Source organism: Phyllostomus discolor, chromosome 6, assembly GCF_004126475.2.
Source record: "Phyllostomus discolor isolate MPI-MPIP mPhyDis1 chromosome 6, mPhyDis1.pri.v3, whole genome shotgun sequence".
Lineage (NCBI taxonomy): Eukaryota > Metazoa > Chordata > Mammalia > Chiroptera > Phyllostomidae > Phyllostomus > Phyllostomus discolor.
In genome coordinates, this window is record NC_040908.2 from 102342002 (window position 1) to 102368966 (window position 26965).

The 26965-nt window shown below is 35.2% G+C and overlaps 1 protein-coding gene across 1 annotated transcript; it reads left to right on the forward strand.

Moving 5' to 3' along the window:
* BIRC2 (baculoviral IAP repeat containing 2) lies at positions 1 to 26965 on the forward strand. The gene is made up of 9 exons (XM_028514497.2): positions 1 to 171; positions 1340 to 3500; positions 3591 to 3690; positions 9863 to 9941; positions 10845 to 10893; positions 23479 to 23721; positions 25573 to 25827; positions 26110 to 26151; positions 26261 to 26965. The coding sequence occupies exons 2-9, from the start codon at positions 2666 to 2668 to the stop codon at positions 26452 to 26454; spliced, it is 1797 nt and encodes a 598-aa protein (XP_028370298.1). The 5' UTR covers positions 1 to 171; positions 1340 to 2665; the 3' UTR covers positions 26455 to 26965.

Consider the following 26965-nt stretch of genomic DNA (forward strand, 5'->3'; position numbering starts at 1 on the left):
GGCGGGGGGCTTCGGGAGCGTTGGACCTGAGCCGGCGGCGCTCTATCTGGAGTCTGCTCGCTTCTCCTGTGTGTATGTGTGTGTGTGTGTGTGTGTGTGTGTGTGTGCGCGCGCGGGCGTGTGGAGGCCGCCAGGCAGCAGCGCCTTCCGTGTGTGTGCGCCTGCACTGAGGTGAGTGCAGCTCCTTCCGGGCCGGGCCAAGGGAGGCGGGTCGGGGCGAGTGGGTCCGGCGGGGCCCACTTCCCAGAAGCTGCCGGCCGGCGGAGGCAAGACAGGGCCTGGGAGTCCAGCATCCAGAGAGCGTTCTGCCCCCGACTCCCACCTAGGCCTGTATTTAATACGGAAACTCCGACTCCAAGTCTTGAAATCGGAAATTTTTCTTTTTTAATTTGTATGTTTGCATGCTTTCTCTGGCTGCCTCCTACTTAACCCTCGGTATACATTTTCATTTTTTGAAACCAACGCAGTTCTGTGGTGGCGAGATCATGTTTCAGATAGCTTCAACTGCGCTTCGCCACTTGAGTAGTCTTTTGTGTGCTGTGAGAAATAACTCCTGGAAATTAATGGGTAAATCCCAGAGTTACTCTTTTTTTCTTCCAGTCTATCCTCCCACCCAGTTACAGTTTGCATAAAGAGGGCAAAATTCACAGTATGGTGCTTGGGGAAAGGAGTTTATAATATGAAGATGTGGTATCAGGTCCTGGTGTAACGAAAACATTTATGCAAGTGATCACATTCCCAAGGCCAGTGTTTCACAGGCCTTTGTGCTACGTTTTGTTTTTGAGGTGCTTTCTGTTGCTGTCGCTTTGGAGTTGGGAGGGAATTTTCGAGTTTAAGGATTTACATTAATGACTTCCCAATGCAGTTCATGCTTACTGGCCAGTTTGCCTAGTCCTGGAGAGATTTGGCATTAAAAAATAACGTTACTGTCTAATTACTGCTGTACTGTTGCTGGTGGGGTGTAGTCAATCTTTTTTACACCATTGTCTCCTTTTGCCTGCGATATTATCTTTAAAAGTTGCATTACATTATATTAAAAGTTGTCACCAGAATAGGGGAGGAGACCAAGGACAGAATATTTTCTTTAAGGAAATGTCCATCAGTCTTTGAAGTTGTGTTTTTGAAATATATATACTCTTAGTGTTAAGGGAGCTATATTGCATTTATTTTAATTAAAGTTTTTCCAGTTAGGAAGTTTAGGTGACAAATTGCTGGAATTAAGATGTATTACCTAAAGTGTAAGTCATTTTTAGATTTTATGGAATAAATCGAATGATCTATAAATGCTCTTTACTATAAAAATAGTTTTCTAAAACAGCTTTTTTTTTCCTCCCCCCAGATTTACAGCTCTGAAGATACTCCTTTTCCCCCTCATTTTTTCCTGCTGCAGTAATAAATCCCATTCTGGAGACTGAGAAACTTTATAAAGGGATATAGCTTGCATTCTGTGGAGTGTAATTTTGTGTATGAATTATATATATATTTAAAACATGAAGGGTTTTCAGAAAGAAGGCTAGTAGGGTTAATTACTTATGCATTATGTATAAGCAGTAGTTCTATTGGTAATACAGTATTTTACTAGGCATTTGTGATAATACTAAAAAGGACAAGTTGTATCTTGATAAATTGATTTCAATTTCAAAATGAATGATATAGATACATGATCCTTAAATAATTTTTAAGTGCAGTGTAGAAAATTCTTGCTGTGGAAACTTTATGCTTAACTACTTAAGTTTATGGAAAAAATACCTTCAGTTGATTAAGTATAATAATAAAGTGGTATGCAAAGTTAGGAAGAAAGGCAACATAATATTGATCTGCAGGAAATGGAAATATATATAGACAATAATTAACAAAAGTGGACCAATTAACCATTTATTTTAAGCAAAATTCATTTCATTTGCCATAATACACAGTATAACAAGCATAGGTTCAACATAGGTTGATGTCCCCAACTTGTTATCTTGTTATCCACAAGGTAACAAGTTAACAGGTTTCAACTAATATAACCCATTTAAGTAAATCCTAATGAAAATAAGTTGTGTGAAATTAGCCTGTAGATAATGTGACCCCCATGAAGGCATCTTGTTTACTAGCCTAAAAAGATTTTTTTGAGGGAGTGAGGTGGTATTAAAAGTGCTTGTGGAGAAAGAACCTGGTGTTTAGTTTTTCCCTCTTACAGCATAATCAGTAATTGGCTTGCTACCCAGGCTTTGTAGCTTATAACCAAAGCAAATTAAAGGTATAATTTAGGTATTCTATAGTTGTTTAGAATTTTGGGAGTATAAACCTCCTTGAAAAGTCAAGTAGTTTTAAGTATTTTCAGAAGTGTCAGTTTCTTTCAGGCCATTATTATAGTATTACACCAGTAGGTAACCTGAATATAATCCCAAAGAGTACCACAGAGTATCTCTCAGTAATTTAGAAGAGATATTCATCTTCCCTGAGTGTAAACTCAGGTGTATATCTGGTAAAGTAGGTGTAGTGAATTTTAAGTAGGAGTCTATCATTTGATTCTTTTTTATAGTAAAAATCTAATTTAGTGTGAAGGGATGAGAAATTTCATGTGAGAGTTTTTACCCATCAAAAAGTAAAATCACTCATGCACAAAACTACCTCCCAATGACTTATCCCAGGTCCCTCGTATCAAAATATTAAGAGTATAATGGAAGATCACACAATCTTGTCAAATCGGACAATCGACAACAAACACAAAATGAAATACGACTTTTCATGTGAGCTCTACAGAATGTCTACGTATTCAACTTTCCCCACCGGCGTTCCTGTGTCAGAAAGGAGTCTTGCTCGTGCTGGCTTTTATTATACTGGTGTAAATGACAAGGTCAAATGTTTCTGTTGTGGTCTGATGCTGGATAACTGGAAACAAGGAGACAATCCTATTGAAAAACATAAGCAGCTCTATCCTAGCTGTAGCTTTATTCAGAATCTCGTTTCTGTCACTAGGTTGGAATCCACTTTTAAAAATACTTCTCCGATGAGAAACAGTTTTACACATTCATTATCTCCCATTTTGGAACAAAGTGGCTCATTCAGTGGTTCTTATACCAACCTTTCATCAAACCCTATTGATTCTAGAGCGGTTGAAGATATCTCCCCATTGAGGACTAATCCCTACAGTTATGCAATGAGTACTGAACAAGCCAGATTTCTTACTTTTCATATGTGGCCATTAACCTTTTTGTCGCCTTCAGATTTGGCAAGAGCTGGTTTTTATTACATAGGACCTGGAGATAGGGTAGCCTGCTTTGCTTGTGGTGGGACACTAAGTAACTGGGAACCAAAGGACGATGCTATGTCAGAACACCGGCGACATTTCCCCAGCTGTCCATTTTTGGAAAATTCTCTAGAAACTCTGAGGTTTAACATTTCAAATTTGAGCATGCAGACACATGCAGCCCGACTGAGAACGTTTATGTACTGGCCATCTAGCGTTCCAGTTCAACCTGAGCAGCTTGCAAGTGCTGGTTTCTATTATGTGGGTAAGAAACTAACGTAGCTCTACATTTTCTAGTTCATTTTGATTTATGCATTAGAATGTGTATATTCAATTTTAGTCCTTTGTTTTTAAGGTCGCAACGATGATGTTAAGTGCTTTTGTTGTGATGGTGGCTTAAGGTGTTGGGAACCTGGAGATGACCCATGGGTAGAACATGCCAAGTGGTTTCCAAGGTAATTGTTTTTAAAGGTATTGGTACACAAAACTGCTTAAAGAAACAGGCATCCTTGCATGGTTAAGTTTACATCTCAATATAATAAAGCTTTTCTTATACTGTTGGGGAATTAGCCTTTTAAAACTCCCAGTTTGAACTTAAAATATTTTGATTGAAAATGTTGTAGAATGTTCTGTACTTTTTTTTTGTAAGCCATGTATTTAGGATATTGGTTTTTTTTAAGATTTTATTTATTTTTATTTTTTTAGAGAGGGAAGGGAGGGAGATAGAGAGAGAGAAACATCAATGTGTGGTTGCTGGGGGTCATGGCCTGCAACCCAGGCATGTACCCTAACTGGGAATCGAACCTGCGACACTTTGGTTCGCAGCCCGCGCTCAATCCACTGAGCTACGCCAGCCAGGAGGATATTGTTTAATTTGATGACTCATTTACAATTATGGTCGTACATTTCATTTATATAGTTTCCATTTTGCTTTAAGGAGACTTAAGAATTAAAGATATGTAAAATAGAACAAAAAAAACATAAGTTGGTAAGAAGGGAAAAGGAAAACAAGAAGCGATGTAAAATGGATCTACGAATAGATAAATATAAATGCATATAATTTTCATTGTAAATTATTTTTCTGCACAGTTTTATCCTGTGATGTGTCACATAATTCCTTTGTCTCTAGCAGTATCTCCTATTTTTAGAAAGAATTTACAGGCAGTGTTGTTAGTGGAAATAGAATTAGAAATTAATTGTTGCCCTGGCTGGTGTAGCTCAGTGGATTGAGCGTGGGCTGGGAACCCAAGTGTCCAAGGTTCGATTCCCAGCCAGGATACATGCCTGGGTTGCAGGCCATAACCCCCAGCAACTGCACATTGATGTTTCCCTCTCTCTCTCTCTCTCTCTCTCTCTCTCTCTCTCTATCTCCCTCCCTTCCCTCTCTAAAAAAATAAATAAATAAAATCTTGAAAAAAAATGAAAGCATCTGCTAAGTTAACAAAGGTTTTTAAAAAAAAAGAAATTAATTGTTTTTGTTATGGAGTAGCTATGTGAACTTGAACAAATTGTGTGATGCCTTTGAGCCTCTCTCCTGTAAAATGAGAAAGTTGGACTAGATAATTTTTTTAATTGTAAAATATAAATAACATAAAATTTATTGTAGTAACCATTTTTAAGTATGCAGTTCTGTGTCATTAAAAACATTCACATTGTTTCTTAACCATCACCACCATTCATCTTCTCAAATTGAAACTTGTACTCATTATACACTAACTCAGCATTTATCTGCCCCCGCCCCCTCCCTGGGCAATCACCATTCTACTTCTGTCTCTATGAATTTTACTACTCTAGGTACCCCTCACAAATGGAATTGTATAATATTGGTAATGTTTTGATCTGTGAGTGCTTTGTATAACATGAGGAATCTCTTAAACCCCTTCAGGAAATTAAAAAACTTTTTGTCATTTTTGTGTAAGATTAAAAAAACTGAGTAACAAATATTTTATTACATATCAGTGCATTATTAAAAGTTGTGTTTTAAAATTATATTTTTAATATTCATAATATATAAGGTAAATTTGACTTTCTAACTCTGAAAAGTGACGTATTTTTGTCTACTTTAAATAATTTATGTAGGAAAAAGCATGTTTTATTATCAGAATAATTTTTTGAAATACTTGTTTACTTATTAGAGAGAGGGTAAGTAGGGGAGAAAGAAAGGGAGAGAAACATTGATTGATTGCCTCTTATACATGAACTAGGAACCGAACCCGCAACCTAGGCATGTGCCCTGATCAAGAATTGAACCAGCATCCCTTCCCCGTGCGGGATGATGCCCAGCTAACTGAGTATGCCTGGTCAGGGCTTATTGTCAGAATTTTAAATGATAATTATGTTTGACTGTATGGGATTGTGTACATATAATTTGAGATTTAACTATACTGTATGAAAAGGGCAAAACAGCTTTCCAGTTCCAGTGTTTGAATGGCTGTTTTTGTCCTTGATAAAAACAAAACAAAAAAATCTTGGTTTATTTCTGTAACTTGTGTTTTGCTTTAAATGGTTAAATAAGGGAAAAAACTTAGGGGGGCTTTTTGTAAATTTTCTAAGTATAACAAATTTCCACTGTGGGTAATCTTTAATCTCAGTAAATAAAATACCAAAATGGGTAATTGTTATTACTGTTTTAAACAGTTCATTTATTTACTTATCAAATATTTGGATGCCTAATGGAGACTATTTTAGGTGCTGGGGATATAACAGTGAGTAGGACACATGAAAATTATCCTCATGGAATTTATTAGAGAAGGTGGAAATATGGGGCAGAGTTTACTATGCTTCCTGTCTTTAATCATTGTTAATATAAATTAACCAATCCCAGGATAAAAAAATAACTTAAAACTATATAAAGATCAAAACACGGTAACATCTAGCTGTGTTATTTGCATGATAAACTTGAGTCCTGAGCATGCATATGGTCTTTACTTATTCTGCCCATTCACCAGTTGATATTTGAGTTGTTTCTAGTTTGCAGTCATAATAAATGAAGCTACTCTAAACATTAATAAACATTTGTGGATACATGTTTTCATTTTTCTTGGGTAAACATGCCCAAGTGTGATTGGTGAGTTATATGGCAAGTTTTGTTTTAATTTTATGAGAAACTGCTAAATTGTCTTCTGAAATGGCTGTATTACTTAAAATGTCAAATTTCCACTAGCGAGGTATGAGACCTCCAGATGTTCGGCATTCTTAACAATATTTGGTATGGTCAGTCTTTTTTATTTTAGCTGTTCCAATAGATGTGTATGTACATAGTGATTATCTCCCTGTGGTTTTAATTAGCATTCCCTTAATTACCAGTGATGGCAAGCTTCTTATTCACTTATTTGCCAGCTGTACATCTTCTTTGGTGAAGTGTCTGTTCAAATCTTTTGCCCATTTTTAAGTTTTTTTTTAAATTAAGTTTTGTGAGTTCATAATATACTTTGGATATAGTGCTTTATCACATGTGTTTTGCAAATTCTGAGTCTGTGCCTTGTTTATTTTCTTAACCTTGCTGAGGTCGCAGTCAAAAAAATTACAGCATAGGTTGCTTGTATCTGAGAGATACATTCATTACTAATATGTGCTGAAATGGGGGAAAATTTAAAAAGACTGCAATTTTGCATTTATTATATTTATATAATAAAAATACATGGTTTTTATTTTCAGTTACAATCTAGAAATCAGTAAACAAAGATATATAAAATATGAAGAATACAATTTTTTCTTTTCAAATAATGGAAATATGGATATTGCTAAAAAATATAACCAAAAGATGTCTTTAACATTAATTAATCAGAGAATCTTCAGTAGTTGGCTTTGCAAACTATTTTTGTAACAGTCATTGCAAACAAGATTGCTATCCTCCAGGCATGAATACTTGCAAAAATATTTTGATAAGTGACTCATTTTGGATGCATAGCACCTAATAACATATTTTTCCTTTTCTGCTTGTTGAGGGAGCTGTATCTATGTTGTTGTTAGAATTTCCCTTAATTTTCATTTGAAATTGTTGAAATTTCAGGTGTAAAGGCTTTATGCACACCCATAGCAATTTTTGAATGCCTTTTTATTTGTTCTGACATTAACTGCATTATGAGATTTCTAGTAATTATTCTGCACCTTATTTTCACATTGCTGTTCAGTCTGAATAGTCCAAACATTTATTCCTGCAATATTCAAAATTGTGTAGAATATAACCATAGGGATTCTTCTGGTGTTCCTGGCCACAATATATGTACCGATCACTTGGTCCACAGTGTCAACTCCTGGTTGTAATATTCTTTTAGGTCAGGCTTATGTAAATCTAAATTTACAACATCATCAAAATGCATACATGAAACTAAAATTACATTTTTTCCCTTTTTGGGTAAATGAGATACAAGTGTACAATCTGCACCAAAAACAAATAAATTGCATTTTTTGGGCCTGTGTTTGGAAGACAAAATTCAAGGGGTAATTGGGTTTTATTCTTAATGAACAGTACCTATATATGAAAGTCATTTCTTTTTCAAGTAGTAGATAAGATTTATATCAGTGAACCAGTTATCTGCTGTAATATTACATCCCGATGAGTAAATGGGTTCTGCGTATCTCTTGGTTAGGTTTATTACTAGTCAAGTAAAGACCTTCGGGCTGCTTATTGGCTTATATTTCAAGATTTCCTGTGTAAAATACTTTTGAATTGACCATAGCAAAAATTTCTATACCATATTTACAGGACTTGCATGGAATATATTCTCTAAACCCACATTTGCCTCTAAATCCAGGTAACATTTGGTCTGTTGTTACATTCTGTCTCATAGAGTAACTTAATTTACAGTGTTCTACAAATTCTGAGAAAATGTCTCCCAGCCACTATTTTGTCCACTTTCAGACATTTTAAGTGGATGAATTTGCCATCAAACCTGTTACAATTATGAATAAGTCTAAGCATCTGCAAAGATACTGTAAGTCTAAAAAGTTCAGTTTGACTACCATCTGTAACCCATAAATCCTGCAATTTAGCAATTGCTTCTATATAAACCAGCCAGATATGAGGCCTGAAAATGCTTTCAGTTCAGGTTCGTCTATTCATTTAAAATCTCTTTCTGCTGAAAACCAGCTCAAGATAGAATCATGTATTTATTTTGTACATAATGAGATTAGATCTAAAGTAGCATTTGTGATAAAGCAGTTCCAAGTTTCAAGTTCTCTCTAGGCATTTTTTGCTTTTGACCAAACTAATGGAAGTTGACACAAAATATTCTCTGGCTATTTTCTAATTTGTTTTCTTACTGGGTTTTTCCTCTGGTTTGATTCTTTATTCTCCCCCCCCCCCAAAATACTCTTTATTCATGTCTGATTCATTTTCACTAAAATATCTTGGTATCCGAATCTTCTGAAAAAACTTCCACATACATAATCTTCATCTTCTAAATCACTTTCATTTTCATGTTTGACTCTGTCATTCTCATCATCAGACTTAAGTAGCATTCGCCGAAGTTCTTCATCATCTCGTGGATTATCGAATCAATATATTTTTCCAGACATTTTCAACAGTAAATGAAAAAAAAACCCCACAACACTGACTTCATTGTTCATGGGAAAAAAGCCAGCTACACCAACACTGACTTTGGAGTTCGTGGTATCTCTCAGATACAATTTACTATCAAATATCAAACACCCTTATGAAACATGTGCTACAAGCAAACTGACCGCTTAAATGTTATGGCTTAGCATTAGTCACATACAAACGTGCAGCTAGCCATGACCTTGAACCTATGCACCTGATGTATATACCAGTATTTAAGAAAAGAGTTTGTGTATATCTCTTAGATCAACTGTGACCTCTGCCGGGTTAGCAGTGTCTTTTGATGAACACACTTTTTAATTTTGATGTCAGTTTATCAATTTTATCTTTTATGGATTATACTGTGATATTGTAATAAATCTGCATCTTACGTAAGGATAGAAAGATTTTCTGTGTTTTACATTTATGTATATGATTTATTTTTACTTTATTTTTGTGTATAGTATGGGCATAGGTTTATTATTATTTGCATGTGAATATCTACTTGTCTATCACCATTGTTGAAAACAAAAGGAATGAAATGGAAACAGATTTTATGTGAACTTCCTGGGACACCTTTGAGAAACCCCATAGTTTGAAAACAAGTATTTGGAAAACACATTATGTATAGATAAAAATATGTGCTTCATAATTTTTTGGAGGGAGGGCTTGAGCTTTAAATGTAGTGGAAAAGTGGACACTGGAGAAAGATTAGCAGTTGTATTGTGAAAGATCACATTTTAGGAATACTGTATTATAGTTTAGGAAACTGTTAAGCCCCAAAAGTAAATTGTGTAGAACAGCATTTTCCAAGCCTCAGTTTGTGCTCCTTTGTAGGTCTAGGGGGCCATTTTATTATTGTTATTGTGTTAATGGAATTAAAGAGAAAATAACAGAATGCATCAACACATAGTAAGAGTCTGTAGTATTTTATGAGAATTTTGTTCCTGTTAGGTTTGTATGTGTACTACGTTGTAATGAAAAGTATTTATGTTATGGGGTACAAAGAGTGTGAAAACTACTTTTTAGAATGATCAGGTTATATTTTTGATATAAAACAATTAAAAAATTTTCATCTTATATTTTAGGTGTGAGTTCTTGATACGCATGAAAGGGCAGGAGTTTGTTGATGAGATTCAAGCTAGATATCCTCATCTTCTTGAACAGGTAAATTTTTATAATTGACATTGAATTCTAAATGATAATCACAAAAATATTATAAGTGATAGTTACAGATTTTGTGTCCATATTAATACCTTTAGTTTTTATTTTTTTTAACTGCCTTGCTGAAGGGCGTAAAAAAAAGATTGTCTTTTGTTTTTAGTTTTTTTAAAATCACTTAACATTCTACTATATAATTTGTGGTAAGGTTGGAGGAGAATCTGTAGTGTATCCTCCATCTTTTCCAGAAAAGAAAATAGAAAATACATTGTCAGGTGTTTAGAACCTCAGAGAATGATCCCACTGAAATACAACTTTCTAAAAGGAATGAGAAATCATTAATACATCTTGCTGCTTTCCTGAAACTAGAGGAATGCTTGAATTCTAATTTGGAAGTAGATAAGTTTTTATGATGATTAAGGTAAAACAAAAGCAAAGTGAAGTATTATGTACATTAACTAGTTTTCAAAAGAGTATATATATTATGTAAGAGAAATCTATCTTAATGTTGCTTTGTGCAGGATGTTTGAGATTTCTGATTTTACCTATTAATTTTTCTCCTGTTTCATAGCTGATTTATGATGATTAAGGTAAAACAAAAGCAAAGTGAAGTATTATGTACATTACCTAGTTTTCAAAAGAGTATGTATATTATGTAAGAGAAATCTATCTTAATGTTGCTTTGTGCAGGATGTTTGAGATTTCTGATTTTACCTATTAATTTTTCTCCTGTTTCATAGCTGATTTATGATGATTAAGGTAAAACAAAAGCAAAGTGAAGTATTATGTACATTACCTAGTTTTCAAAAGAGTATGTATATTATGTAAGAGAAATCTATCTTAATGTTGCTTTGTGCAGGATGTTTGAGATTTCTGATTTTACCTATTAATTTTTCTCCTGTTTCATAGCTGTTGTCAACTTCAGACCCTCCTGGAGATGAAAATGCTGAGCCACCAAGTATGTATAAAAGTACTTCAAGTATAGAATGGTAATTTTTATAAGAATGTTGGGAACTAAAGTATGTAAATAAAGGATTTCTGAAGTCATAGGAACTAAAAGCTGGAAATTAATAAATATTGTGTCTACTAAGATTCATGATATTGTTAGAGGTTTCTTAGATGTACAGTCTTTCTTAAAGTACTGACGTTCAAGTGAGGAGACAAGATGTATGTAGAAGAAAAAACCATAAGAAAACAGCTCAAAGAATACCAAGGAAATATGCAAATAATTAGCCCTCCAAGGAGGAAAAGTTGTTTGCTAGCTTATAGCATGTTTGAAAAAACCCAGTTCACATATGATTTAGGAATTGGGCTAGATATTAGGTATTTGTTAGGTATATAGCATTTTAGTGTAAAGATAGAAAGTACATCTTCTGGTTAGTACTTAATCTTAATCTGTCATTTAGTTCAGGGGTCCCCACCCTCCAGACTGCAAACTGGTACCAGTTGGGGCCTGTTAGGAACTGGGCCTCACAGCAGGAGGTGAGTTTGAATGTAATGAGCTTGAATCATCCCCAAATCATCCCCCTTCCCCCTGCCCCAGTCTGTGGAAAAATTGTCTTCCATGAAACCATTCCCTGTTGCCAAAAAGTTGGGGACCACTGATGTGGTATATATATATATATATAAGTACATGTCTTGGTGTCCAAAATAATGAAGATAATAGTTCACTGATTTCTGCACTAATTATGTTTAGAAAGGGGCATTCGGTACTTGGCTTACCATTTCAAAGAATATTGGCAAATTTGTAGCAGGACCAGAAGATTACAATATATGAGTCTTAGAAACCATGGCTCAGGAAGATTACTGAGGATTTGGATGGTAGTATTTCACTTGGAAAAGAAAAATAGTTGCTTGGATATATGATAACCATCTTCTGTATAATATAGCTAGAAAAAAAATGACAGTAGTGCTGACTATTCTTACTTTAAATTTATAACCACAACTTTCTAGTGGGCTGCCCTGTAATCCTTCAGTTCCCTAACAAAATCATTTTGCCAAACTTTTAGATGTCCCACATTTTCTCCATAAGTTTCTAATACTGTTCCTACCTTATTCTCAGCTCATAACCTTATTTCACTGAGAGAATGAAAAGAATCAAAGGAGAACTTCCTCATCTTCTTATTAGTAAAACTACCAGTCTACATAATGTACCTGTATACTCTGGTTTCTGTTCTTTTATAAAGGATGCATTGTCCTTGCCTTTATCCAAGCCCAACTTCTTCCACTTACTCTCTTTCCTTTGATTCTCATCCCCTACTGCCAATTTAACAACTTTCTTTGGCAATAATCTACCCTTTCTCACACATCGATTTTTCTGTCTCTTGACTCATTTATTTCAGCATACATACATGATATACTGTTGCCAGTCCTCAGAAAATCTTTCCTTGAGCTTACATCCTCTTCCAGCAGTTGCCTCATTTCTCTTGCTTCCAATTACAACAGAATACCTAAAAAGATTTATCTGAGCCAACTTTCTTCTTCACCTATTTTTTTATTTAACTTGTTCTACTAAACACTGTTTCTGTCAGGGTCATCAAGAACCACTGTCTTAGCAAATCTACTCCTCGACCATTTATTCACATTTGAAGCAATTGAGTGCTTTATCTCCCCTCCCCTGCCACCACAGCTTTATTGAGATAGAATTGGCATACAACATTGTGTAAGTTTAAGATGTACAGTGTCATGAGTTGATACACATTCTACAAAATGATTACCACATTAAGGTTAGTAAACATGTCTGTCACCTCACATAATTAAATTTACTCTCTCAGTAACTTTTAAGTATATAATACAGTATTGTTGACTGTTGTCACTAATGCTGTATTACTGGGTCTACAAAACTTACTCATCTTAGAAGGTCCACCCATGTTGTCACAAATTGCAAGATTTCATTCTTTTTGTTGGGTAAATTGTATGTATATATAATTTATACCATATATATTCACACTTATTCATATATTTGAATATATACATATAGTTACATTTTCTTTATCCATCTATCTGGTGATGAACACTTACAGGTTTTGTCCAGTGAACATGGGGGTACAGGTATCTCTTCAAGATCTATTTTCCTTTAAATATATGCACAGAAGTAAGATTTTTAGATCATAAGGAAACTCTGTTTTTGATTTTTTGAGAAACCTTCATACTGTCTTCCATAATGGCTGTACCAATTTACATTCCCACCAAGGGTACTGAGGGTTCCCTTTACTCCACAGTGTGGCCAACAGTTTTCTCTGGTCTTTTTATGGTAATACCCATTCTAACAGGTGTGGAATGAAATCTCATTGGGTTTTTTGATTTGCATTTCCTGATGATTAGTGACATTGAGCATTTTTTCATGGCCATTTATATATCTTTGGAAAATGTATCTATAGGTCTTCTGCCCATTTTTTAATTGGATTGTTTTTTTGCTATTGAGTTGTATGAGTTTCCTATGTATTTTGAATAATCTTTTTTCTGATACATTGTTTGCAATTTTTTTTCCCATTTTGTATGTGCCTCATCATTTTGCTGATGGTTTCCCTTGCCGAGCAGATTTTTAGTTGGACATTGTTTTTTTTTTGTTTGTTTTTTTAATTTTAATTGTTGTTCAAGTAGATTTTACGGGAGTAGGAGGGAGAAAACTGTACTTGAACAATGATTGAAATAAATTAAAAAAAAAAAAAGTAGATTTTGATGTTGATTTTTGCTTTTGTTGCTTGTGCTTTTGGTGTTACCAAAAAATCATAGCCATGGCCAATGTCAAGGAGTTTTTCTCTCTCTTCTAGGAGTTTTATGGTTCCAAGTATAAAATTTAAAAATTTTTTTAATCCATGGAGTTAATTTTTGTGTATGGTAGAAGATAGGGGTCCAATTTCATTCTTCCACATGTGAATATCAGTTTTCCCAGTAGCATTTATTGAAGACTGTCTTTTCCTCACTGAGTATTCTTGGCTCCTTTGTTAAATACTAGTTTTCCTTATGTGCATGGATTTACTTCTGATCCCTCTATTCTGTTCCATTGGTCTATAAGTCTGTTTTTAATGTCAGTGCCATATTATTTTGTTTACTGTGGCTTTGTAATATAGTTTGAAGCCAGGAAGTGTGATGCCCCCGCTTTGTTCTTTTTTCTGATGTTTGCTTTGGCTATTTGGGGTCTTTTGCAGTTTCATATGAATTTCTGAATTGTTTTTTCTATTTCTGTGAAAAAGTACCATTGGAATTTGATAGTGATTGTCTTGACTCTATACATGGTTTTTGATAGTATAGATATTGTCATAATATTAATTCTTTTGATCTGTGAACATGAGATATCTTGTTTCTTATTGTTTTTAAATTAAGATATAATTCACTGTTTTTTATGCTAGAGTAAATGGGATTTTCTTTATTTCTGTATCAGATACCATATTTTTTGGACTATAGATGCACTTTTTTTTTATAATTTCCCCAAATTTGGGAGGAATAATGGTTGTTAATGCTGCTGTTGAGTTCTGTTTACATTTACACTGGTGAAATATTATGTTATTTATGTTATTACATATTTTACCACATTTTTTACTTCAATTTTTTTTCCTATTTTCCTCTAAAACCTAGGTGTGTCTTATGGTCCAAAAATGCAGTATATCATTGTTAGTGGATGGTAATACAACTGATTTTTATGTGTTTTGGGGGGTTTCTTTTACAGAATTTACTACAGTTTCAGTGAATTTGCTTATTTTAACAGATTTTTGGTGGAGTCTGTAAGGGTTTTCTATATATAAGTTCATGTCATCAGCAAACAGAGACAAATTTTTCTTCTTTTCCTACTTGGATACCTTTTATTTCCTTTTTTGTCTAATTGCGCTAACCAAGACTTCCAATGTTGTGTTGAATAAATGTGGTGAGAGTATCCACCTTTGTCTTATTCCTGATCTTAGAGGAAAAGCTTTGTGGTTTTCTCTATTGACTATGATGTTAGCTGTGGGTTTGAAATACTGGCCTTAGGTGAGTTATGTTTTTTCTGTCCCCAATTTGTTGAGAGCTTTTTATCATGAAGTGGGTTGAATTTTCTCAAATGCTTTTTCTGAATCTGTTGAGAGGATATGTTTTTTATTCTTCATTCTCTTACAATGGTGGTTCATGTTTATAGATTTGCATATATTGAGCCATCCTCGCATCCTAAGATAAATTCCTTTTTAACATAAGCATGATTCTTTTAATATGCTGTTGAATTGTTTGTTAGTATTTTGAGAATTTTTATATCTGTATTCATTAAGAATATTAATCTGTAGTTTTCTTTCAAGTAGTGGCTTTAGTATCAGGATAATGCTAGCCTCATAAATGAGTTGGGGGTTTTCCCTCTTTAATTTTTTGGAGGAGTTAAAAAAGGGTTGGCATTAATTCTTTTTTAAATCTTTGGTAGAATTCACCAGTTAAACCATCTGGTCTTGATTTTTCTTTGTTGGGAGGTTTTTGATTACTACTTCAATCATCTTAGTTGTTATTGGTCTATTCATATTTTCTATTTCTTTATGATTCAGTTTTGGTAAGTTGCATGTTTCTAGGAACTGATTCATTTCATCTAGACTATGCAGTTTTTTTGCACATGTTAGCATTAGTTTTTTGTAATGGTTTCTTTTATAATCCTTTACATTTCTGGTGTTTAATTTGTCATGTCTTCTCTTTCATTTATAATTTTAGTCTTCTCTTTTTTTCTAGATTAGTCTAACTCTGGTTTTTCCATTTTGTTTATCTTTTTGAAAAACCAAACTCTTAGTTTCTTTTTTTCTATTTTCTTTATAGTCTATATAATTTATTTCTGCTCTAATTTTTATTATTTCCTCCCTTCCTCAAACTATGGCTTAGTTTCTTTTTCTGATTTCATATGTTTAAAGTTAGGTTGTTTATTTGAGACCTTTTTTTAATGTAGGCATTATTGTTTTAAACTCCCGTCTTAGAACTACTTTTGCTGCACCCTCTAAGTTTTGGTACATTGTGGTTTTGCTTTTGTGTGCTTAAAGATATTTTCTGGTTTCCCTTTGATTTCTTTGGTGCATTAGTTGTTCATAGTATATTGTTTAATTTTTCTGTATTTGGGAATTTTTCAGTTCTTTTTCTATTGTTGATTTCCACTTTTGTATCATTGTGTTTGGAAAGGAAACTTCATATAATTTCAGTATTCTTAATTTGTTAAGGCTTGTTTTGTGGCCTGATACATGATTTCTCCTGAAGAATGTTCCCTGTGATTTTAAGAAAAATGTTTTCTGGTGCTATTGGATGGAATAATCTGTGTATGTCTGTTAGGGCCATTTAGTGTATAGTTTTAGTCGGGTTTGCTGTTTCTTTGTTAATTTTCTGTCTGGATGACCTATCCAATGTTGCAAGTGTAGTATTGAAGTCCCCTGCTATTATTTCTCTCTATTTCTGTTAATATTTACTCTAAACATTTAGGTACTCTAATGTTTGGTGCAAATATATTTACAGGTTTTTTTTTAAGATTTATTTATTTATTTTTAGAAAGGGAATGGAGGAGAAAGAGAGGGAGAGAGAAACATCAATGTGCGGTTGCTGGGGGTCATGGCCTGCAACCCAGGCATGTACCCTGACTGGGAATCAAACCTGTGATACTTTGGTTCGCAGCCCACGCTCAATCCACTGAGCTATGCCAGCCAGGGCATATTTACAGTTATTAATATCTGCTTGATGAATTGACCTCTCTCTAATGACCTTTTTTGTCTTGTACTGATTTTGACTGGAAGTCTATTTTATTTGATGTAAGTATAGCCACTTTTCATCTCTTTTGGTTACCATTTGCATGAATATCTTTTTTCATACCTTTACTTCAGCCTCTCTGTTTCCTTAAGCTACAGTGAGTCTCCTGTAGGCAGCATTTGGTTGAATCCTGTTGTTTTAATCTATTCAGCCATTCTGTATCTTATCAGAGAATGCAGATGTCTGTTTACATTTAAAGTAATTATTGATAGTTAAGGACTATTACAATTTTAATTGTAAGTCTGTTTCAAGCTGTTAACTCCCCACTTCAATCATATACAAAACCTCTACACTTCTACTTCTTCTCACTGTACTTTTTACACCGTTGATGTTATACTTTTATATCTTTGTATATTATTAATGCATTAGTAAATTATTGTAGCTATAGTTATTATTGTTTTTAACTTCCATACTAGAAGTAAAACTGATTTACACACCATTGTTACAGTGTAGAGTATTCTGATTTTGACTATATATTTACCTGTACCAGTAAACCTTACACTTTTATATGTTTTATACAGTTACTTAATGTCCATTCATTTCAACTAGAAGAAATCCTGTTAGCAGTTCTTGTAAGGCAGGTCTTACGTTGATGAACTACCTCAGCTTTTCTTTGTATGAATGTCTATCTCTCCTTCATTTCTGAAGGCTTGTTTTGCATGGTTGACAGATTTTATCTTTACGCACTTCGATGTATTAAGTTAGTCTCTCCTGGTCTACACAATTTCTGCAGTAAAATCTGTTGATAGCCTTAGAGGACATGTGAGAAGTAGTTTTTCTCTTGCTTCTTTGAAAGAACAACTCTCTCTGTCTTTTAACATTTTGATTATGTGTCTTTGAGTGATCTTTGGGTTGATCTTGTTTGGAGTGTTTTGAGCTTACTATATTCCTGAGTATCCATAACTCCCAAGATTTGGTAAAATTTTCAGCTATTCGTTTTTTCTTTAAAAAAAAATAGTATTTCTGCCTTGGGCAGTGTGTCTAAATTGGTTGGCGCATCGTCCTGTAGACCAAATGCCTGCAGTTTCAATTCCCAATCGGGGTTCCATCCCTGGTCAGGGCATGTACAAGAAGGCAACAAATCAGTGTTTCTCTCTCACATTGATGTTTTTCCTTTCTCCCTCCCTCTCTCTTATCTCTCTCCGAGTAATTAAAAAAATTCCTCAGTTAAGGATTAAAAATTTTTATTATTTTTTTAAGTAAGCTTTCTCTACCTTTCTGTCTTCTTCTGGGACACCCATAAAGCTAATGCTTATGTGTTTGGTAGTGGCCCATAATTCATGTGGACTTCTTTCACTCTTCTTAATTTCTTTTCTTTTTGCCTTTATAACTGGCTAATTTCAAATGATCCCCCTTCAAGTTCTCTGATTCTTCTGCATGATCAAGTTTGTTGTTGAATTTCTCTGTTTAATTTTTCAGTTCTGTTATTGTATTCTTTACCTCCAGAATTTCTGTTTGTTTGCTTTTTTATGGTTTCTATTTCTTTATTAAACTTCTCATTTTGTTCATGTGTTGTTTTTCTCATTTTATTTAGTTGTCTGTCTTGGTTCTCTTGAATTTCACTGAGTTTCTTTAATTGATTATTTTTAATTCATTGTCAGGCAAATCATAGTTGTCAGGTAAATTGTAGCTATTTCTTTGGGTTAGTGAGACTTGAGTAGTTTCCTTTGATGGTGTGATACTGGCCTGATTTGCATAATACATGTAACCTTGCCTTGGTGTTTGTGCATTTGAAGGAGCAAACAACTCTTCCAGTATTTATAGACTGGCTGTATCAGGTAAAGTCCTTCTTCTGTAGGGTCCCCTGGATGATGAAATTGCCTCTGGATGGTCATCATGCTTGGTTGGAGCTGTTATAAGGCTGTTGCTGGGTCTGTGGTAGTATTCATGGGTGGTGAGCTTGTTACCGGGGGCTTGGGCTGGTATGGATCCTATCTGGTCCCTTGGTGGATAGGACTGATTCTAGTACATTGTTCAATAAGATATTGTTGGGACAAGGGTCTGCTTAAGTGTCCACAGTTTGGCTCCAGATAATGTGTCTGTTGCTGGATGTGCAGTTAAATATGGGTCCCTTCAGGTCCCTGGAGGGGCTCCTGTCTGGTCACTAGATTTGTCTCTTGATGGGAACTGTTTCAGGTTCAGCCAAGACTGAGGTCCATAGACCTACCTCTGGAGGCATGGATGGTCTCTCGGTGGAGTAGGCTGCTCCCTAACTTGGCTAGAAGGCTGGAGTTATTTCAGTATCTCCTGAGGTGCAGACATCAGTATCTCTCACAAGGTCCCTGTGCTAGAAGAACTTCTGTGGATGTGGTCGAGAGAGACTGAAACTGAGTATTGGACCCTTTCAGGATCTTCAGGTGCCCAGTTTGAAGTGTCTCTTGCTGGGCTCATGTGGCAACAGGGCTATTTGTGGACTGCAGCTGGGATGGGTTGGAACCCAGGTACCAGGCCCTTTCAGAATGTGTAGTCTGACAGGTTCACCTCCAGTGGCTCCTGGGCTGTGGCTGGATCTGATCCACAGGCAACTTCAGTGTCCAGAGCTGAGACTGAGGTCTTACACCTTTTACCGGAAGTATAGGTGGGCATGACTCCTCTCCATTTTCTTGGTGTATGGTGTTGGGGACAAGTTAAATTGGATTGTAGCCACGTCCTGAAGGGTACAAAGCTGTTTCTGGGTCTGTAGCTGGGACCATGGTCAGTGAATCAGCTGCCTGGGTACAGGCCTGTCTTTTCAAAACAGCTCTCCTTGGTCTTAGACTGCTAGAAGACTTCATAACCTTCTAGCTAGCTCTCAAAGGCACTTTATGTTATTGTATTTATTTATTTTTAACCCTGACGAAGGATATGTTTATTGATTTTAAGGAGAGGTTGCCTTCTGTGTACACCCTAACCAGAACCTATAACCTAGTTATGTGCCCTGACTGGGAATCAAACACACAGCTTTTGGTATATTGGGCAATGCTCCAACCAACTGAGCCATCCAGCCAGGGCTCACAGAGACACTTAGTTCATGGATAGATTCCTGTTGTTGATGGGGCGTGGGTTCAGAGGGGGTGGTATGAGTGGAAAACATCTTATTCAGCACTCTTGCTAATGTCAGTCACTCTCCTTCATCCTTAAGACATCATCTCTGTTGTTTTAAAGACTTTATTTTCAGAGAGAGGGGAAAGGAGGGAAAGACAGGGAGGGAAGCATTGATGTGTGAGAGAAAGCATTGTATCTTGCACACCCCCAGCCAGAGACCCAGCTCAAAACCCAAGCATGTATTCTGACCAGGAATTAACCAGCAACTTTTTGGTTTGTGGGACAACACCCAGCCCACTGGGTCACACCAGTCAGGGCTTAAGACATCATCTTTTGACTTCCCAAACACCATATTCTTGGTTTTTCCCTGGTTGAACATGAACGATCTCCTTTTGACAATTCTTTTTTGAAACTTCCAAAGGATGGAATCCCTCTCAACATTCAAGTGAAGTTTATTTCTCTATTCTCTAAGCTTCAGGCTGGCTTGTCCAACTACATATTTAAATCTCTACTCAGGAATAACATTTTCTCCCTGTCTTTCATCCCTCAAATCTGCTCTTAATCTGGTCTTTCCCATCTCAGTTAATGGTAGCCACTTGCTAAGGTCAGAAGCTGACTCAAGTAGATGTCCTTCCTGATTCTTCCCTTTACCTTATATATTTATTTATGGAACCACAAAGATCATGAGAAGAACAAAGTTGGAGGAATCATGCTACCTACTATCAAACTATACTATAAGACTATAGTAATAAAAACTGCATGGTACTTGCATAAAAACAGACATATAGATCAATAGAGAGCTCAGAAATAAACCTACCCCTTTATAGTCAATATTTGACAGAGGAAGCAAGCACATATAATGGGCTGAAAATAGTTTATTCAAAAAATCATGTTGACAAAATTGTACAGCTATGTGCAGAAAAATGAAACCAGACCACTTTCTTACGCCACACACAAAAATAAATCCAAAATGGGTAAGAACTTTTAAATGCTAGACCTGAAACCATAAAAGCCATAGAAGAAAGTATAGGTAGTAAAATCTGGACATTACTCATAGCAATATTTTATTTCATATATCTCCCCAGGCAAGGGAAACAAAAGAGAAAATAAGCAAATGGGATTACATCAAACTAAAAGGTTTTTGTGCAGTAAGGGAAACCATCAACAAAATAAAAGGATGGCCCACTGAATGGGAGAACATATTTGCTGGTACATCTGATAAGGGGTTAATATCCAAAATTTATAAAGAACTTATAAAACTCAATGCCAAAAAAGCCCAAACAATCCAATTAAAAAATGGGAAAGGATCTGAATAGACATTTCTCCAAAGAGGGCATACAGATGGCCAGTAGACATATGAAAATATACTCAGAGTCACTAATCATCAGAGAAATGTGAATTAAAACTACAATGAGATACCATCTCACACCTGTCAAAATGACTTATCATCAGTACAACAAACAAGTGCTGGTGAGGACGTGGGGAAAGGTGAACACTTTTGACCTGTTGGTGGGAATGCAGATTGGTGTAGCCACTGTGGAAAGCCATATGGAGATACCTCAAAAAATTAAAAGTGGAACTGCCTTATGACCCAGTGATTCCACTTCTGGGAATCACTATCCGAAGAAACCCAAAACATGAATTTGAAAGAATATAAGCACCCCTATGTGTTCATTGAGCATTATTTACAATTGCCAAGATTTGGAAGCAGCTCAGTTGTCCATCAGTAGATGAGTGGATAAAACAACTATGGGACATTTACACAATGGAACACTACTTGACTGTAAAAAAAGAAAATTTTGCCCTTTTAAACAACATTCATGGACCTGGAGAACATTATGTTTAGTGAAGTAAGCCAGTCAGAGAAAGATAAACATCATGCGGCTTTACTCATATGTAGAATCTAATGAACAAACTGAACTAACAAGCAAGAGACAGACTGTATAGGGAGAGTGCAGGCTGACAGCTAGGGGTGGGGGGGTGTTGCTAGGGAGCAGCAGGCGCAGTAGGAATCTAACAAAAAGGACTTGTGAACATGGACGACAGTGTGGTGATTGCAGGGGAAGTGAGGTATAAGGAGGATAAACAGTAATGGGAAAAATACAATAAGAATAAATTAAAAAATAAAAGATTCTCTACACATACACTAAGAAGTCCTTTCATCTTGTATATGTTTTAGAAGTCATTTCATCTCTACCTTTGTAATATGTCCTTAATATTACCACTTTTCTCCATTCCCACCCCTATCAGTCTATCCAAACGGCCATCATCTTCTATTATAACATCCTAACAGGTCTCCCTGATTCCATTTTATCTCATTCTAGTTTTATGCCAGAGTCATCTTTTGAAAAAAGAAGTCAGGTGTTAATGAGGCACCTGCTTAAAACCCTGCTAGAATATTCTGGCAAAATAAAATACAAACTTCTTGCAAGGCTGTACATGATCTGAGCATCCTCCTCCTTTCTGACTTTTACCACTTTCTTTTTGCTTCTTGAATATATCAAGTTTTACTTAAAAAAAACCATTTTATTTATTTTCTTTATTGTTGTTCAGGTGGTTTTCTGCCTTTTCGCCCCACCCCTCCCCACAAGCTTTTCTCTTAAGGTTTTATTTGTTTAAAGATTTTATTTTATTTTTAGAGAGGGAAGGGAGGGAGAAAGGGAGAGAGAGAGAGAAACATCAATATGCGGTTGCTGGGGGCCATGGCCTGCAACCCAGGCATGTGCCCTGACTGGGAATCGAACCTGCAATGCTTTGGTTCACAGCCCACGCTCAATCCACTGAGCTATGCCAGCCAGGGCCCTAACTTAAGGTTTTTACACTCGCTTTTCTCTTTGCCTGAAAGTCTTCTTTTAGGTATTTCCATAGTTTACTGCTTTTTATCACTTAAGTATTTGTTCTGCTGTTACCTTTTCAGACAGGGCTTCCATATATGTTTGAGCAAGGGAGCACAGTACACATTGTAGCCATTGCATATTTGTATGTTTATTATAACAGTTTTCCAGCAGATGGCAGTAAAGTGTCTTAAAAAATTATGTCTTTGTAATTTACATAGAGTGCCTTATTGGCTATTGATCCATCCTGTTCATCATCCTGTTATCAGAAACTGCTTCCCTGATGACCTTATCTAAATTGTCCTCCTCCCTCCTACTTTGTTTTAATCACCTTATACAGCTTTATTTTCTTCAGGGCATTTGTCACTGTCTGAAATAATGTGGCTTTGTTTACTTCAACCATATTTGTTTATATCTTTAGACATGAGCTAGCCTTCCTTTTTACTATACTTTCTGGTTTACCTGTTATTCTTTCTGTTTCATCTGTTCATCTCTTGATTCTATTTATCTTCAAGACAGAGCTCTAATGCCATTTTTTTTCATGAAGTCTTTGTTGATTTTCCCTACTTTCCTAATTAAAATGAGATAATTTCTCATTCAAAATTTGTATAGCATATTGGTTTCTGAAAATGACTGTACATCAGAATCACTTGGAGAATTTTTAAAAGACTCAGATTTCTAAGCCCTATCCCTACTCTCTCATTAAGTAGGTTTAGAATGTAGCCTGAGAAGTGGAAATGGTATTTTTTAAACAGTACTGCATATTATTACATTCTCATTTGCTCCTGATCAAGTGTAAACTTTTGTTGGAATTACAGGTAATTGGTGCACCTAGCTCATCTCTCTTACCAGGATATAAACAGCATGAGAGTAAAGAGTATGTCATAGATATTTTTCTACATATATTTGTATTTGTGGAATTTAATATTTGTACATGTGTTTTCAAATAGTTGTTCATTTTGGACCTGGAGAAAGTTCTTCAGAAGATGCGGTCATGATGAATACACCTGTGGTTAAAGCTGCCTTGGAAATGGGCTTCAGTAGAAGCCTGGTAAAACAGACAGTTCAGAGTAAAATCCTAACAACTGGAGAGAATTACAAAACAGTTAATGATATTGTGTCAGCACTTCTTAACGCTGAAGATGAAAAAAGAGAAGAGGAAAAGGAAAGACAAACTGAAGAAACGGCATCAGGTATTTGGGAATGTTAGTCAACTGTATTATTTCTCAGTGGGGCTCATCAGATTGTCTTACACGTTACAGGACAGTTAGAACCTTCTTCTGTCCACTCACTGCTTGTAGCAGCCTCCAGCCGTTTCCAAACTGCACATCCCCTTCTCCACTGTGGGTAGTGGACAACATCACTTGAGAACTGTTGACTTTAGCCCTTTTCTATATGTTTATTTTCCAGTAAGATTCCCTGATACATGCTAATCAGAGAATTTTAGCATAATTCTTCTTGAGCTCTGTTTACTTCTTATGAATTTAAGTTGTTCTGAAAAGCAAGATTTTAACATTGAATACAGGTCTTATTTCTCTCTTTTTTAAGTTCTTTCAAATCATGTTTTAATATGGTATGTGACTCTCTAATCCTTATACAAAATATAGAACTGATGATGAAATCCTAGGACTTGATGAGAAGCCCCTGTCCAATCCAAAAATACTATAATAAAAGTTATATGAGTGTCTTGGGGCCATTATTGAGTAAGATTATGGTTAACTTGAACACAGGCACTGCAATATCATGACAGTTGATCTAATCTAGTCACTAATGTGTGGGTAATGTACACAGTGTGGGTACATAGGATGAAGGGATTTTTTATATCCCAACTGAGAGTGAGATTTCAGCACACTGCCCAGAATGGTGCACAATTTAAAACTCATGAATTGTTTATTTCTGGAATTTTCCATTCACTGTACGTGGACTGTGGTTGACCATGGGTAACTGAAACAGTGGAAAGTGAGACTGGAGATAAAGGAGGTCTGCTGTGCTGTTTCATAAGCATGGAGTTGAAGGGAACACTAGGAGACCTGGGTCTGCAACTGATCTATTGTGACCTTGGGCAGGGTCTCATTTTTTCCTTGGGTCTTCCCATTTGAAAATGAGTAGCAGTCATAGCTATCTTACAGGATCTTTGTATCAAATATGACAACTTATATGAAAGCGCTTATAAAGCTAAAGTGATATAAATCCTTTTGAATTAGTGCTTTCATTTTCTTTAAATAAATACTCAAGTGCAATTGCTAGGTGGAATGCTTTCTCTGTTTTTAATTTTTTGAGGATGCTCCATACCATTTTCCATAGGGGCTGTGCCAGTTTGCAGTCCTCCCATGAGTGCACAAGGGTTCAGTTTTCTCTGCATCCTGGTCATCGCAAGTTTTTTGTTGACTCCGATAGTAACCATTCTGACAGGTGTGAGGTGGTACCTCATTGTGGTTTTGATTTGCATTTCCCTGATGATTAGTGATGTCTTTGGAGAAATGTTTTTCATGTTTTCTGCGCATTTTTAGTGGAGCGATCACATAGTAAGGTATAAATGTCTAATTACCATGTTGTACACCTGAAACTAATATAACCAATATAAAATTATATGCCAACTATATTTAAATTTTAAAAACTTTTTTAAAAAAGTGATATAATGCAAGTAGAAGTTAGTAGTATTAATTCTCTGGGGGGAAAGTACAGAGGTGGGAAATTTTTATTATCCTCTAAAATTCTCCAGTTTCACCAGAATAAAGGAAAAACAGGCTTCTAAGCATATAAATGTATTGCCTTAAAAAGGACACAAACTCTGTGTATACACTTAAAATATGTCTTAGCTAAATCTAGCTAAGTTTTCTTCTAGAAGTTTTTCAAATGAGAGACATTAGTGTGCAAACAAGTAAATTAGTCGTTCTTTTTCAGGTTCCTATTTATTTAGTGCCTAAATTGCTTGCAGGGTTGGCATGAGTGTAATTGGAGCAGTTTAAAATGTAACGGTGTTTTTCTTTTCTTTTTTTTGTTTGTGCCAAAACTCGGGACTTTGGATTTTTTTAAAAATGAAGATGATTTGTCATTAATTCGGAAGAATAGAATGGCTCTCTTTCAACAATTGACCTGTGTGCTTCCAATCCTGGATAATCTTTTAAAGGCCAATATTATTAATAAACAAGAACATGATATAATTAAACAAAAAACACAGGTACCTTTACAAGCAAGAGAACTGATTGATACTGTTTTAGTTAAAGGAAATGCTGCAGCCAACATCTTTAAAAGCTGTCTAAAAGAAATTGACTCTACATTATATAAGAACTTATTTGGTGAGTTTTTCATTAACATTATTTTAGAAATACTTGGAATTATGTTCACTTTTGTATTTGACAACAAAATAAATTTAATTAGCAAACTATTTAATTTAACATGTTCTAAAAAACTGAAGTCTTTTATTTTTTATTGCCCAAGTGGTATGACTAAACGTTTTCTGATAATATACATACCTAGAATCTCTGTTGTTCAATAGATAGTAGGTAAAACAGATAGGTAGTAGGTTAAACAGTATTGTATTTGGTAGTGATGCTTTTGGTATGTTTTTCTTTCCCTAGTGGAAAAAAATATGAAGTATATTCCAACAGAAGATGTTTCAGGTAAAACAAAATTAAGACAAGACCAACACGAATCATTACTTGTATTATTTTTTTTAATGGGAACTAATAGAAATTCAATTTCACTAAAGGCTTTTGTCATTGTTACTAGGTCTGTCTCTGGAAGAACAGTTAAGGAGGTTGCAAGAAGAGCGAACCTGTAAAGTGTGTATGGACAAAGAAGTTTCTATTGTATTCATTCCTTGTGGTCATCTGGTAGTGTGCCAGGAATGTGCCCCTTCTCTAAGAAAATGCCCTATTTGCAGGGGTATAATTAAGGGTACTGTTCGTACATTTCTCTCATAAAAGAAAAATAGGCTGTATGTTAGCCTGTATGTAAAAATCTTTAAAATATTATTGAACATTTTAAGCCATCTGAAGTGAAAAAGGAATGATTCTTTAATTAGTAATATTTTTTGTGTTCTCCCCCGCTTTGTTACTAGCGATGTTGTTTTTAAAAATACAGTATCATATATCATATTTAATCTTAATTTCTGTTATATCAAATGGACGATTTATGTTTGGTGGGATGTATTACTGTACATGTGTCAACATAGAAATTAAAGGTGTAAGTTGTCTCAGTGCTCTTATGTATCATTTCAGGTTGACTGAATTTAGTATTTCTGAAAGGTTTGAGTATTGAGTACTACATTAGAGTATAGCTTAAAAGAACTAGAAACCAGGAACACTGAAGTTTATCAGAGTTATGGTGCCAAATTCTCTTTGGTGTTTTTCACTTGTGTTGTAAAATAAGAATTATTTCTTTTACTGGTAAATAAGCTTTTTCCTAGTTTGTGAGAAACATCTTAATAAAGTT